This window comes from Scardinius erythrophthalmus (assembly GCF_964197995.2).
Source record: "Scardinius erythrophthalmus genome assembly, chromosome: 17".
Lineage (NCBI taxonomy): Eukaryota > Metazoa > Chordata > Actinopteri > Cypriniformes > Leuciscidae > Scardinius > Scardinius erythrophthalmus.
This window is the reverse complement of record NC_138237.1, coordinates 11,914,059-11,929,058: the sequence shown is the minus strand read 5'-3', so window position 1 is coordinate 11,929,058 and position 15,000 is coordinate 11,914,059. Positions and strand designations below refer to the sequence as shown.

General features: G+C 37.6%; 3 protein-coding genes across 6 annotated transcripts in view; 2 read left to right on the top strand and 1 right to left on the bottom strand.

Moving 5' to 3' along the window:
* Positions 1–2,333: 2,333 nt before the first annotated feature.
* Positions 2,334–7,931, top strand: LOC308705716 (retinol dehydrogenase 12). Of its 3 annotated transcripts, XM_081390866.1 has the most exons (6): positions 2,334–2,760; positions 3,448–3,687; positions 3,781–3,870; positions 3,951–4,139; positions 4,477–4,586; positions 6,363–7,931. In XM_081390866.1, exons 1-6 carry the CDS (start codon positions 2,598–2,600, stop codon positions 6,540–6,542), a joined length of 972 nt encoding a protein of 323 aa, XP_081246992.1. In that variant the 5' UTR covers positions 2,334–2,597; the 3' UTR covers positions 6,543–7,931. The 3 variants fall into 3 exon arrangements, with proteins under 3 accessions (XP_081246992.1, XP_081246991.1, XP_081246993.1); XM_081390865.1 differs by having other exon boundaries at positions 3,448–3,870; positions 6,363–7,654; XM_081390867.1 differs by lacking the exon at positions 3,781–3,870 and having other exon boundaries at positions 2,452–2,760; positions 6,363–7,654.
* A 580-nt stretch (positions 7,932–8,511) lies between these two features.
* mlnl (motilin-like) lies at positions 8,512–12,005 on the bottom strand. 2 transcript variants are annotated; one of them, XM_081390864.1, is made up of 6 exons: positions 11,563–12,005; positions 9,375–9,508; positions 9,068–9,181; positions 8,907–8,981; positions 8,730–8,832; positions 8,512–8,637 (listed from the first exon to the last, which is right to left on the bottom strand). In XM_081390864.1, the coding sequence occupies exons 3-6, from the start codon at positions 9,179–9,181 to the stop codon at positions 8,630–8,632; spliced, it is 300 nt and encodes a 99-aa protein (XP_081246990.1). In that variant the 5' UTR covers positions 9,375–9,508; positions 11,563–12,005; the 3' UTR covers positions 8,512–8,629. The 2 variants fall into 2 exon arrangements, with proteins under 2 accessions (XP_081246990.1, XP_081246989.1); XM_081390863.1 differs by lacking the exon at positions 9,375–9,508 and having other exon boundaries at positions 8,513–8,637; positions 11,563–11,691.
* Positions 11,102–15,000, top strand: part of nop56 (NOP56 ribonucleoprotein homolog) — a 6,823-nt gene continuing 2,924 nt past the window's right edge. Inside the window, exons 1-5 of the mRNA XM_081391433.1 lie at positions 11,102–11,205; positions 12,023–12,112; positions 13,289–13,403; positions 13,587–13,751; positions 14,281–14,479. Coding sequence (XP_081247559.1) covers positions 11,203–11,205; positions 12,023–12,112; positions 13,289–13,403; positions 13,587–13,751; positions 14,281–14,479 — 572 coding nt within the window. The 5' untranslated portion in view covers positions 11,102–11,202. The remainder of the gene's footprint in view (positions 11,206–12,022; positions 12,113–13,288; positions 13,404–13,586; positions 13,752–14,280; positions 14,480–15,000) is intronic.

Genomic DNA, 15,000 nt, shown 5'->3' with positions numbered 1-15,000 from the left:
GTTACAGCAAAACTAATAATTCACTTCCAATTTAACCTCACGCATGTGTATGCAAACTGTGATTTTACACATTCGATTTCACAATTGAATTGGTTCAAAGTCTCAGCCATATTTACAACTGTCACGTGTATGTTCAGTATTCAGTTCTGCCCTTGCTTGTGTCCTTGTTAGTTGCCTCAGTTTCCCATCAGTTAATCATTCTGTTTAGCTGTGTCTGTTTAGCTCCCTCCTTTAGTCTGTGTTTTTATTCTACCTGTTTTGTTCAGTTATTTGTCCGTTCTTGTCTTTATGTAGTGGTTGTGTAATGTTGTTTCTCCTCCAATTAAAGACTCATTTCTAATCTCCTGTATCGTGTGATTTATACACCCACGTCTGACAGAAAAATGGATTTACCAGCTGAACACATAGACAAAAGCGCGCCTATACACGGTGTGGGTCCTTGGGTGAATTTCGCCACTTTTGTGGAGTTGGTGAACAACAGAACGGCCTTATCCATCGGCCCCGCTAAGGACAACATCACCACCCCCACTCCTCTGAGCCCAGAGACTGCACGGATACAACGCCAGAGCCATCTGCAGATGGAGGAATTGAGTCCGACACGGTGAACAAGCCAGAGACTACTTTTAGTACCGAGCCACACATTGCCCCTGTGCCTAAACCACAACTAATGTCGAACCAGGAGTCTCATTTATAAAACTGTGCGTAGGAACCTTACTAAAAGTGTATGTGCGCCCGAAAGCCAAAAATGGCCAAAAAATATTCAGACTTAGGCTAGTTATTGCAAAAAATAAAATAAAAGAATTGTATTTGGACTCTCTTTTTTATGTAATGTTTATTTAACTAGGGAAACTAAGTGTAGCAGACGTAAATTTACTTTAAAAAACACCACTGCACACCACTGTAAAAGTTGTAAAGACTGATTTTTACTGTTCAGAAGTACTCGTTTTTAGAAGTAGGCTACTTAAGTATCAAAAGTAAAAAGTAAATGTCAATGCATTGTTTTATTATTGCATTGTTGTATGTAATGCAGTACCTTATGCCTCTGAAGCAACCTGAATACACCTACCAGTTAGTAGTATCTGTGGAATTAAGAGCTTTTAGAATGTTATAAAACCTATAAAACAACTGAATTGGCAATAAAAGACAGCCATAATCATCTTCATTTTTTTTTATTTAACACTCCTACCACCCCAACAAAAGAAGTACACACCTATGTGTATCCATTCATGCACATTTGAATCAAGTGGTCTAAAAAAATCCAACCTGGTTTAAAACGCAGCTACACAATAGCTGTAGGCTATAACTGCCCAACAGCAACACTGCTTTAACAAACAGCAAAACCTATTTGCCATGGATGCACGCACTGCGCCGAGGATCTGTCTTCGTCCATTTTGCCACCAGTTGATTAGTGTTCAAAGAAATTGATGGGAAATCGCTGATTACTGATAGGCTGTCTGTCACCTGCAAAAATTCAGTCATGATGAAAAAAAAAAATTCATGAAACCCCTGACTGACATTACCACTTTTTACTCAAGGATCTTGACAGAAATGTAGTGGAGTAAAAAGTACGATATTTGTCTTTCAAATGTAGTGAAGTTAAAATATAAAGTTTCCAGAAAAAAATAATACTCAAAAATAATACTCAAGTATAGTAAAGATAGTCAAAAAGTGTACTTAAGTACAGTACTCAAGTAAATGTACTTTACTGTCCACCTCTGATGACAGGGACCCCGTTGTAACATCCTACAAGGTAAAAATAATAATAATATTCACATTAATCAGATATTGGTTGTGTCCAAAATCGCCCCTATACCCTCATATTTCTATAAGCACAGTTCCAGTAGTGGAATTGAATGTGAGAATGTGAATAAGTGCACTCAATAACGTCCACAATGGTCCACCAACGTCCAAAATTTTGGGCTTTTAGTTAGCCGTCGGGTTCTAATGTAAAAAAATATATATCTTTCAACTAGCAAAGGCAGATCCTGATTTCTGGTGCAAGTAGTTCCACACACAAGAGGGCAATTGTGTGTTATTGATTTAGTAGCCTAGCCTAGGCTATATCATTCATTATAAAAGATTTATGGATTCCAAATACTATTTTAGGGGTTTCAAGCTATTTTAAGTACACACTATGTAGCCAAGTAGTCAAAAATGATTAATTATTCATAATAATAAAAAAATAACAAAACTAATAAATAAATGAATGTATTTTATTTATGAAATGTGGATTTACTACTCTGACATGAATAGTCCGTATGGATGATGTGAATATTTTTTTTCTTAGGTTCCCAAGTGAATCTTCAACATGCCTTATCTGCAACAACAACAACACAACAATCACGCTCTGAACATATATAGGCCTGTAATTGGGGCTGCTTTTACTCTTGTAGGCTCATAGCTGCATGACTATTATAAAAGTATTTCCGACGTTAAGACCCAGAGGAGCCTGTGTTTACACTGCTTGGATGAGTGAATTTACAGTCTTTGCCCTGTTCGCGCGCACATTGCGCAGTCCTGCCAGGGTCATTCGGACTTGGCATATTGTCTCTTCTAAGTAAACCGAGGATTTTAACTGAGTAACACGGACTTGTTAAATGAACTGGGAGTGGAGTGACATATATTCCCATCCGTTATGGATGTTTTCAACAGCGATCTTGGCCATAATTGTTCGCGCGCAGCGGAAAGCCCGGTGGAACCCGCGCGCGTGTCCCGTGGAGTTAAAAGGGAAAACTGCGATTATCACTGGAGCAAACACCGGTAAGAATCTCACTGTTACCAATTAAAATATGTTTTTAATGAATGTTGGTGAGCATACAAATGCTTATCTGAGAAGAATTGAAGAATAAATCCCCTTTACGCAGAAGACGAATGACAGTATCCATAATGAAACAATAAATAATGTGACTGGGGGGAAGATACAAGGAAGTTTAAAACATGTTTTATTATTAGAAAGCCTATAGTTTGCTTTCGTATTTACGCAGAGGCATGTAAAAGCTCTGCCAAACTGGTTAAACCAGCAGACAGGCTCGTGAATGTAGTACCAGATGTTTCACATTTGTGGTATGTATCTGGCATGACTGGTTTAGTTCATGGTGCAGATTAATTGAAGTTTAACATGATTATAATAACTATATTATTATATATTTTTATAACCAAAACGCTGTTGGAATGTGCTGTTCTGTTGCATGAAGTCTTAAATAATTCTGTTATTCCCCAGTACAATTTAAAAATAAAGGTTCTTTATTATCATGGTTTCTTGAAGAATCTGTAACATCCATGGAACCTTTCAATTTCACAAAAGGTTCTTTAGATTATTAAAATGCTCTTCACAACAAGAAGAACAGGTTCACTAAAAGGTTCTTCTTCTATGGCGTCACTGCAAGAGTTTTTTTTTGTTTTAAGAGTGTACTGCTGGGCCATTCAACTCTTGTTTTTACCTCTCAGGGATTGGGAAGTTCATTGCCCTGGACTTTGCCCGTCGTGGGGCGCGGGTGATCCTGGCGTGCCGGAGCGAGGCTCGTGGGTCTGCAGCGCTGCAAGAAATCAGAGACAGCAGTGGGAACCAGAATGTGCATCTGCGTCTGCTTGACACCTCGTCGCTCGAGTCTGTCCGGAAGTTTGCAGCACGGGTCTTGGAGGAAGAGAAGGAATTACACATCCTGGTCAATAACGCTGGGGCCTCAGGTGGAACGGCCATTTCGCTCGCTCTCTTTCTCATATATGTCCAAATTTGTATTGTATATGTCCATACAAACAGTGGTTTGCTCATTCCTACAGGCCTACCCAGTAAGATCACCGCTGATGGGTTGGAAATCACATTTGCAACCAACCACGTTGGGCCGTTCCTGCTCACCAGTTCGCTTTTAGGTCAAACATTCCCAATCTCACAAAGACACATCTGCAAGCAACACTCATAAATAATGCCTTTTCTATTTATTGTCACACAGACCTTTTGAAGAAATCAGCCCCAGCTCGCATTGTAAATGTTTCTTCAATGAATCACTGGAAAGGTGAAGTGGACTTCGGTCATTTCCGTGGGGACAATCTAAACCATGTGATGGATGCTGCATATAACCACACCAAGCTGCACAATGTCATTTGGACGAATGAATTGGCAAGCAGACTTCAGGGCACGGGTATACATGTCCAAACTGAATACTGACTGTCTGCCATTAGAAAATGAGCATGCAATATAATAAATACATTATAACTTATGATGTTATATTTTAACCATGATCAATTTAATGCACTCTATAGCTAAAAATTTGTATACATTTTTCTCAAAACAACGTCCTGACTCAAAACTCTCAAGTTGAGCTACAGAAAGAGAACTGGGCATCACACATGTGTTTTCACTTTCATTTCAAACAAAAGTTTATGACTGAACATGATTTTGATGGAAAGGCAAGACACATGTTGGAAAGATGAGAATTTTACTTCCATTCAAACCATGATTTTGTGTGTGTGTTTCAGGAGTGACGGCAAACTCTCTGCATCCAGGTGTAGTTATGACAGATGTAATGAGAAACTATAACTTCATTATCCGATTCCTCTTCAACTTGATCGGCTTTTTCTTCTTCAAAGTGAGTCGCCTATCAATTCAATGATAGGCTCCTGGCTGCTTTCTGCCAATTTCTCTGGCACCACTACTGGACTAGTTCCTAAAATAGATGACATGTGTTAGTGCTTTTCATTCTTACTGCAATTCTGGAACAAATTACTAAACATTCCATTTAATAACATCTGAAGTTCAACTGTACACAGGAGCTACGAAACTTAGAAGTTTAAGCGTTATGCTGTTTTTCTGTTTTATTTAGTTTGGTTAGTTTAAAGTGTTATGCTGTTTTAAAGGTTAATTTTGTTTTGATGCTCTCCTAGGTTTACATGCATCAAAGGTCAATAAACACTTTAATATTCTCATAATATACATTGCACATCTCATTTATCAGAGTCGAAAAAGATTCTTTCGAAGATTCAGTCTCTCTAAACCCCTCCTTTCCGTTAGCCTACTCTGCACTGATTGGTCAGATGGCCCAGTCTGACGTGATTGGTCTACTCTGCTCTGGGGTGCGTTTCTCAAAAGCATCGTTAGCCAACTGTGTTTCCGTCTGTGTTCCTTTCGAGTCTGTGTTTCCCGAAACCATAGTTCCAACGAGAATTCGCAAACAGCAAAATTGTGTGGTTGGAACAACAGCTCTCGAGCTGTGGTTACCCAGACAGCAACATAGTGTCGGCCCGGATCCGGGCCACATCTGGTACATGTGGATTCCACGCTACCAAATGTGGGCCGGATCTGGGCCGACACTCTGTTGCTGTCTGGGTAGAAGTATAGCTTCTAGTTTGCATGACATGTGGACTTAATAAATCCTTATCTTGAGTAAAATAAGCAAGCTGACATTCAGTACAATCTATATATTTTAGTTAGAATGTATACAAATGTCATTTACGTCTTTTAGTTTGTCAAGAGGTTTAAATCGTTGTGCGCTTGTGCAAACGTTCTCTGCTCTGTAGGAACGAGTCTTCGTACTTTGTAGTCGAGCAGCAAGTTACGTCGTTGTACGGGAAACACACCCCTGATTGGTCAGACGGCCCAGTGTCGGAAACAAAACACTATCACCATATTTGGATTTCAGCTCCGGAGGGAACCTCAGTGCTTGATACACAGTGATACAACAGTAAGGATGGAGTCGTTTTTACCATATCAATTCGAGCCCGAGTCCTCGTCTTTTGGAAGTGATTGCAAAGTTGATTTGTTTTCGCAGTGCAGAAAACAGCGTCTTTTTGGCATGTCCACAACACAACTGGCGTCTTCCAGTCTCTATCAACTAGTGTTTGAGGGCGGGTCAAATTTGTGACAAATTTACATAGGTTTGTGCAGGAAGTAGGACTGGAATTACTGATGACTCGTTTCAGGCAGTTCAGAATTGATTCTTTCTTTTGGGTGACATTTTTTTTTTATTGTGCACTTTGATCTTTGAAACTTTGCAGACCTTTTAAATTCACAAACAGCTATATTACATACTGCATCAAAAGTAATACTATACAAAAGAAACAGGTCAGGAGTCATAGTGATGCATGAACAGTCAGGGACTACGAAGCAGAAATGATCTTGTTTACTGGAAGGTGTGAAATCAAAAGTTCCTTGGATTTTTTTTTATTGTGCAATTCTTACTGACATCGAGACCAGTGACGTAAGTTTCATTTAAACAAAGGACACGAACCCCACAAGTGCACTACAATATCATAATAGCAAATGCGATTTGTCAAATGACACTTGTTTTTAGTCATGTGGTGAATATTCAACAAAAAATTGTTTATTATCCATTGACTTTATGTGTGTGTGCATCTTTCCACCACAGACTGCTGAAGAGGGGGCTTTCAGCCCAATATACTGTGCAGTGTCGGAGGAAACAGATGGAGTAAGCGGAAAATACTTCGACAGTGACTGTTCCCTTGTTCTTCCTGCACCTCCTGCCAGAGACCATGCTCTTGGAGTGAAGGAATATGAGTTCTGTGAGAGACTGACAGCGAAACCATAAAGGGACAGTCCATCAAGAATAGAAATTCTGTCGTCATTAATCATGTTTCTTAGTTTAGCGGAATGGCCATGCTGTTCTTCACCACACACCGAACACAGATGCACCATGTAAGCAGTCCATGTGACCCATCATGTGCTATATTCCAAGTGTTTTGAAACCATCTTTTGAAAGCTTAATGTATGTGGGGAACAGACACTGTTTGAAATATAACTTTTGCCCAATATGAACTTTTCCTTAAGCTCCATCAGAGTCAGAATCGTCTGTTTCTGATTGTTGTAAGGTTAACCTTTTTTATAGAGCAGATCTAGCATATTAAACATATTTTACAAAACCTCTTTGAATAAATAACATATAAAGGCTAATTCTGCCATTATGTCTCTCTTTTTTTGTCCACTCAACAACTTTGATCTTTTAAACATGATGTTTTTGATGTTACCTTCTGCAATGTGCTAGTTATTTTCTCAAACAATGGGAAACTGAATGAAGTACTCTCAAAATGCAATGTGAATTCCCACTTTTCCCATGTAAACACATCCGAAGGATTCAACTTTCTTCTAGAATGATCATTTTTATCAAGCTTGTTTAAGTTCAGTAAATTCACTTATATGGCAATGAAGATTACCTATTAATTTTCATTAAAGTGAAATAACTAAACTTAAATATACGAGCTTGATAAAAATGATCATTCTAGAAGAAAATTTCAGATGGCACTTAGAGGCTTTTGCATCTGAACTCTTCATATGTTCTCTATTTGCTATAAAGAGTTTTGCAATAACAGACTGCCACTATAATAAATAAATAAAAAACATCTGGGCATGTTTCCTATTATTTCCAACCAACATGCTGACCTCTCAAGCTGACATTATACATATTGAAACCACTGTGAACATTAAATTCACACAAACACATGTATGCTATTTATAACTAAAACACATCATCCTACCATTTAAAAGTTTGTGGTTGGTAAGATTTTATAAGAAATTAATAATTGTATTGCATTAAATTGATTGAAAGTGACAGTCAAGACTTTTACATTGGAAAAAAAAAATCTATTTCTAGGCTTTTCTTTAAAAATGTTAAGCAGCATATCTAATAAATATTTCTTGAGCAGCAAATTAGCATATTAGAATGATTTCTGAAGGATCATGTGACACTGAAGACTGGAGTAATGATGTTAAAAATTCAGCTTTGCATCACAGGAATAAAATACATTTTAAAATTACAATAATATTTCACAATATTTCTAATTTTACTGTGTTTTCTTCAGATAAATGCAGCATTGGTGCGTATACGGGACTTTTGAATGGTAGTGTAAATCGCAAGGTATAAAATGTAAAGCTGAGATTATTTTACTGTAACCATTTGGTATATTAAAGGGATAGTTCACCCAAAAATGAAAATTCTGTCATCATTTACTCACCCTCATGATGTTCCAAACCTGTATGATTTCCTTTCTTCTGCTAAACACAAAAGAAGATATTTTAAAGAAGGTTTGTAATTAAACTGTTGCTTGTCCCCATTGACATCCATAGTATTTTTTTTCCTACTATGGAAGTCAATGGGGTCCATCAGTTGTTTGGTTACTGACTTTCTTCAAAATATCTTCTTTTGTGTTCAGCAGAAGAAAGAAAGTCATACAGGTTTGGAACAACATGAGGGTGAGTAAATGGTGACAGAATTTTCATTTTTGGGTGAACTATCCCTTTAAATGACAATATTTATTAAAGGTATAGCGGAGGATCTTTCCGAATTTTAGATAAGACCCGCCCTCTCCGCTTTTTGAAAAGTTTGATTGATTCACCAGAATGATTGACAATCAGGAGGAGCAATAGTATAGGTGATCCACCCGGAAGTTAAAAATCCTCCGCTATACCTTTAATATAGAAATAGTAACAAATTTAACAAAATTGCAAACAGCATGTTGTTTAACAGTTTAAAAATTCATCTATATATGACAAGAAACTGAATTTGCATGTAATTTAATTTTATTGTGACTCATTAACATTCATAGACCAAATATTTGTGCTTGCAATTGTGGCGAATCATCAGACTGCAATTGTCGTTGAATGCAGATTAAAATTCCAGCCTTATTTCACTGTCAAAATAGAGCACAAACATCAGAGTGGTCAGCGTGTATATGTGAAATATAGAAAGACATTTCACAGCATGGATTTAAATTCTTCTTACCCGTCTCTGGCTCTTCTACAATGTTCTGCAGCATCTTACCGAAAGCGGATCCAATGTGGCCCTTTTTAGCAGTGAGCTTCAGCCCTATTTCTATAGGCTGGCCCTTCAGATGGAATCAGCCAATCAGAAACTCGAAAACATTATGAATTCCATTAAAAAAATGCTGAGATCCCTCACCACTGGCTCTCCTCCAGTTTCGTCAATCAAAACTTCCTCTGGCTGTGGATCAGCATCCTTCCTTCCCTCCTTTTCCTGTTGTAGATAAAGGGAGAAACAAAACAACTTCTTTCTTGGACAACTCAGGTTTAACTAGAGGTTGAATTGAAATGAATACTCACCCTGAGCTCTCTCATCTCTTTGGGGCTGAAGAATGTGATGTGTCCATATGCTTGGTCAGCCTGAAGAGCAACAATATACACCAGGACCAAACATCCTGTAACCACTCCGCGCATCTTTGGGAGACATGTAAAAACACAAATCAGCAAGTGTTAAACACAACATGGGAGATTACAGTGTATGCTACTCATGCTTTTGTTGATAAGGTAGTTCCAGTTGTGATATACATTAGAGAGAGTTAGAGATAGGATCTATTTTATGATTAAATCAGGAAGAGTGAGAGAGACAGAGAGGTCGAGAGAGTTGTACCTTTGTACAGCATGCAGGTGGCCTCCGTGACAGGCTTAATGTTTGTGTCAGTGGTCAGAGAGCAGTCAGATTTATAGGAACCCTCAAAGCTCTTATTTACTATCTCTGACGTATGTTTCCATAAACTCCTCCACCTTGACCACGGAGACAAGCGAGAGACACTATAAGGACTTGACATAACTTGGTTGTATACCTCTTGGTATACAGTACATAGTAACGTTTTTGTATGTTAGAGCTCAGTAAGTGTAATTACGTTCTGCTCGTGTAATTACCCAGGAAACGTTCTGCTCCATTTTTTTTAAACGTTTTTTCTTTGTTATGCTAATGCTAAAGGAACATTCCATTTTATAATTCTGCAAACACTAGGGAACGCTACTTTTGAATGTTTTCTAAATGTTCTTTAAAAAAAAACGTTTGATGAACGCCCAACTAAAATGTTTGAGGGAAAAAAATGTATAAATAACGTTTTTTTGCTAATGTTCTGTGAATATTATAAAGACTAGATAACTTTGAACTAACGTTCTTTTAAAGAACATTTGTTTATAACTTTGAGAGAACCTTGCCAGAACATTAGCCAAAGTTCTGAGAACATTCCTGATAGCTGGGTATTCCCATAATTGTAACAATTCTGGGTATTCCCAGAATTACCAGATAATCTTGAGTATTCCAGAATACTACATTAAAACATTATAGGAATAGTTCACCCAAAAATGCAAATCCTGTCATCATTTACTCACCCTCAAGTTGTTCAAAACCTGTATGAATTTATTTCTTCTGCTGAACAAAAAAGGGTATGGATAACCAAACAGTTGATGGACCATTTTTTGGGTGAACTATAAGGGCAAAATTAGATTATTCCTTTTATTCCTAAGTGTGTGCGTTTTGTTGTTTCTAAGGACTCTGCATTCCCATCTGATGTACATACAGTCATAAATTCAATTCTCTTTTAAAATATGAAGTCGACACTGGTATTTACAGCTGTGGGTCGTACATTATGGCACATTTGTCTAATAATTAGTGGAAGGATGAGTGTGCAACCAGCAGTTTCCTATCATAACTCTTGAAATGTTTCCTGCATCAAATATATTTAGCCAATTTGTCTTTCCTAAACACTCTGAGTCGCATTAATAAAGTTTTATTGGGCAAATGCTTGCAGCATGTAGCTAGATTGGCTTATTCAGATTAGAAAGAAGCACATATTTACCTTTTTGAGACGTATTAATGTGTTTGAAAAACTATTATTTAAATCATATTAATAGGCCTACATTAAACTTTAAATTAGCAAGATTTAAATAGGCTACAGGCTGGTCATCATCGTTTTTTGACATAAACTAGCCTATTGAATTGATATACGATTACTTAAATCAGAATAACATATACTAATATACCATATACCAGAATAATTAACACAGTGATTTATTTTATTGTAACTATTTTTGCATAAAAACTGTTCATATCAATTCTCTAATTAATTGCATATAAAACGATTTCATAAAACGAATTATGCCTACCATTGGACACCAGTACACTCTATTAAATTGTGGTACTTTTTATAATATTTTATCATTCCTCATATGGGCATCAATTCTACCATAATTTCTCCAGCAAATGGGATGTCCATTCGTATGCCACGCATCTTGCATTTCCAAGCATTTCCGACAGGCGACGCACACATTTCTGCAAAATCCCGCCCTTTTGAAATCTCGCGTTAGGCTGCGTGACTGAATCATGTGGGTTTTCGTACTTGAGCGCATGTGAATTCTTTCCTGTTCAAGTGATCCGAAGGAACGGAACGCTCCCTCGTGCGTGGCGCACGAGATCAGTAAACATGGTAAAACATGCATTATTTCTTTATGCAATCTTTAGAAATGAGCAGATCGGAGTTTTGAAACGTTTTAAACATCACCACCATGTTGTATTATAAATCTGGCTTTTATGATGGCCGACGTGCATGTTTGTAGATTTGCGCTTTGTTGCTATTACAGAGTTATAACAATTTTTTAATTAGTTTGAGTATTTATTATGCGCTCGCACGATAAAAACCGCATATATACAATTATTGCAGCCTAACCATTAACGTTACTTGAGAAGATAAATGGCGAATCCGGTAACACAAGGCCTTAATGTGATATTAAAGCCCACGGCAGCCATTTAATTCAATCTAACGAGCTCGTAATGTTTCACTCACCTCCTGTTAGTGTTTTGGACCGATGTTCTGGTTCTGATCTCAGTGCTATAAGATGTTGTTCAATTCTAAAAGTGACTTGCTGAGTATTTGATCCACTGGAGTAGCACGTGGTGTGTCTGTGCTAACCCATGCTAATGTGTTTCTGCCCAGCTTCAAGCTCTAATGTAATAAAATCTAAACATGGGTAGTTTATTAACGACTGTTGTTATCGTCTGCTTACGTAATGCTGTATTATCATATTAAATACTTAAAAACTAGGCGTCTTTGTGCCTGGAAGTGCCACCACCACGTGCTGGTGTTGACCTGCATCTTTAACCGTTCAGATTCACAACATTTATTTATATCATTAGTTGGTTGTTAATATGGGAATTAAGCATTTAGGACATTGTCCCTTTTTGTTGTAATTAATTTTTATGGTATTAGTGGTAATTAATCATCTGACTGTCTTTCTCTCTCTCAGGTGCTTTTACACGTGTTGTTTGAGCATGCAGCTGGATATGCATTATTTGCTGTCAAAGAAGTTGAAGAGATTGGAATGCTGCTACCTCAGGTTTGTATATTAAGGAAATTCTATTGGAAGTACATTTTTGTCCATACTAACAATGTGGAGAAGGGTTCAAAGATTTGGGCATGTATTCAGAAGGTTGTTGGTTCAAATCCCAGCCATAAAAGTACCATTGAAAAGTACGGTAGTCCAAATGACCTATGTGAGCATAGAATTCAAAGATTGTAGGATTTTAAGATGCATTTTTTTTTTGTAATGAAAATCTATTTTTCTTAATGCATGTTATAAATCTAATTGTAAATTAATTTTTAGTGTTTTTTTTTTTTTGTCAACTGGATTTTACAGTGAAAGTGCAGGACTTTTTCAACCATTTAGTCACCCCCCATTTTCAATAATTCGTTACATTTGGATGTACGTCAGGATATAGAGATCTGTTGCTATTAGGGCTTTTGCATCGGAGAAACCTTTTCTTAGTTCCTTTCTAGATCTAGTGGTGGAAGTACCAACTTTTCGGCGTATTTGCACCGTGGGAACTGGGAACGATTTTAGCTCTAGGAATGCTTTTTGGGGGAACTAAATTAGCTCCTAGGGTCTTCTCCAGCACAATAGGAGCTACCAATGACGTAAGTGTATAATGATTGGCCGAACGCACGCAGAACACCAGCACCCCCCATTTAAAAAAGAAAAAAAAGCCATGTACACAGATTATAGCCTATATATTTACTCCACAAACTAATTCTGCAAACATGGAAAACTGGGATAGATGGACCTTTCAACCTTTACGCTAAGGAGAAAATCCAACACAATTTGAAGGAAACCAAGAGAAACATGATTATTTCTGCTTAAATGGCGACATTGGATATCTACCACACTACGGCAGATGTTTACTTTTTTGAATAACAGTTCTATCTAATAAAGTGTTCGACGGATCGTAAACTAAGGGACACTGAGAATGAGCGCTGTGTGATCAGGCTCTGGTGTTCTCGGTGCCGTCAAAATAAATGTCCGCCACTCTGTCAAAAAATAAGTCACAACAAGAAGCTTGGCTTAAGTCTCTTCTGTGTTCCTACTGGTGGTGCGAATGCAACCAGGAAAAAGGCCCTAGGGGAACATTTACACCCTGGTGGCTAGTTCCTGGAACAACCACAGTAGCTAATGTAGTTTAAATATAAGTGTCTTTTTAATTGACTAATACTAATTATGATTCTTGGTCTTTCATAGGTGGAGGAAAGTGTCCTAAATGTTGGCAAATTCAGTAGCGTAATCCGACTGAGTGCATTCTTCCCCTTTAAATCCGCCCAGACTGCTCTGGAAAATATCAATGCCATTTCAGAAGGTAAGAGACAAGAAGGTTATTTCACATTGCTTCACTGATGAAATGATGTACATATAATCTGTCAATCCACTGAATTATTGTGATGACAGCATACCTACAAACTGATCATTTGAGGTCGATTTGTTTACTTACAAATTGTGACCTACAATTAGTGACACTTTGTTCCTCATCTGATCCTGGCAGGAGTTGTCCATGCGGATCTCAAGTTGTTCTTGGAGACCAACATTCCGTCCGGGGGTAAAAAGAAGTCCATGTTGGGGGTGTCCGATGCTAAGATTGGTGCAGCGCTTCAGGAAGAGCTTAATCTGTCCATTCAGACTGGAGGAGTTGTAGCTGAAATCATAAGGGGTGAGCATGATGATTCAAATCAGGGGTTTTCAATCTTTAAGGTGCCATGGACCCCCAAATATGATCAACTTCATGGAATGGACATCCGCCCCCAATCTTAACATGTAAAAGGCAGCTATATATTCTTTAAAGACCCAATTTTATTGTAAAAATAACAAATGTGAGATTATTTGGAAAATATTTAGTTTATATTGGTGATTTCCCTAGTCACTATTGTAGTGTACATATGTTGAATGTATTTGAAATGTATATGAAATGTATACACTCAGTTTATTTATTCCATACCTTTTTTCTACTAAAACATAATTTTTACTTGGGGATCCCTGGACCTCAGGTTGAAAACCCCTGGTTTAAATCCTTATGCAAATTGCATATCCAAACAGTTTTGAACAGCCTGCTGTAATGATGTACCTAGATAACCTGATTTCTGATGCTTTATACTGAAAAGCTGAACAGACAGGCCAAAAAAATTGTTTTTAAGAGTCCAACAATGTCAACTGTTGTTAATGCATCTATTTGTAATTGACAGGTGTGCGTCTGCACTTCCATTCCCTGGTAAAGGGACTCACCGCTCTGGCCGCGTCCAAAGCTCAATTGGGTTTGGGTCACAGCTACTCCAGAGCCAAAGTCAAGTTCAATGTCAATAGGGCGGACAACATGATCATCCAGTCAATCGCCCTCCTGGACCAGCTGGACAAGGACATCAACACGTTCTCCATGCGTGTGCGGTAAGATGTTTTTTTGTGGGACTAGTTGGATCTAATCCAGCCACCTCCTAATGCTTACCACAGACAGCGCCTCCTAGTGCACTGGCTGTACAGAAAGTGGAGGCACAGTAAAGTCCTTCCTCTGGGGTGTTTGGTCCCTCAAACTGGAGCGAACACAACCTGAGGGGGAGACAGACCTTTGAGTGGCTTCACACTCGCTATTTGGAGCTTAGATTTCGTAATGAAAGGCTATATGATTAATCAAAATAATAAAGAAATCACGATTATGGCTTAGTTGCATCTAATCGAAAATTTAAGCTTATTTTAACTCCTGAATATGAAGAAATTAAGACGGCTATACTTTTTAATATGACATTAGGTTATTTCTTTTATAGTGTTTTCATTGAGAAAAATGAAACTCTTTTTGTTTTTATTTTTGGGTAATAACTTATTAATATTAAAAGTTGTAGTATTAATCAAATCTGGAGTTAACATTTTTTTTTTTTTAAACGAAGTCGCAGTAATAAGATAAATTGTTGTTT

What these genes read in the sequence shown, in the direction of transcription:
- LOC308705716 (XM_081390865.1), top strand. Translation starts at nt 2,598, where the DNA reads ATGAACTGGGAGTGGAGTGACATATATTCCCATCCGTTATGGATGTTT. An exon ending in GCTCACCAGTTCGCTTTTAG is followed by an intron (nt 3,871 to 3,950) that starts GTCAAACATTCC and finishes ATTGTCACACAG; the next exon opens with ACCTTTTGAAGAAATCAGCC. An exon ending in AAGCAGACTTCAGGGCACGG is followed by an intron (nt 4,140 to 4,476) that starts GTATACATGTCC and finishes TGTGTGTTTCAG; the next exon opens with GAGTGACGGCAAACTCTCTG.
- mlnl (XM_081390864.1), bottom strand. Translation starts at nt 9,181, where the DNA reads ATGCGCGGAGTGGTTACAGGATGTTTGGTCCTGGTGTATATTGTTGCT. An exon ending in AAGAGATGAGAGAGCTCAGG is followed by an intron (nt 8,982 to 9,067) that starts GTGAGTATTCAT and finishes TATCTACAACAG; the next exon opens with GAAAAGGAGGGAAGGAAGGA. An exon ending in AAACTGGAGGAGAGCCAGTG is followed by an intron (nt 8,833 to 8,906) that starts GTGAGGGATCTC and finishes TTCCATCTGAAG; the next exon opens with GGCCAGCCTATAGAAATAGG.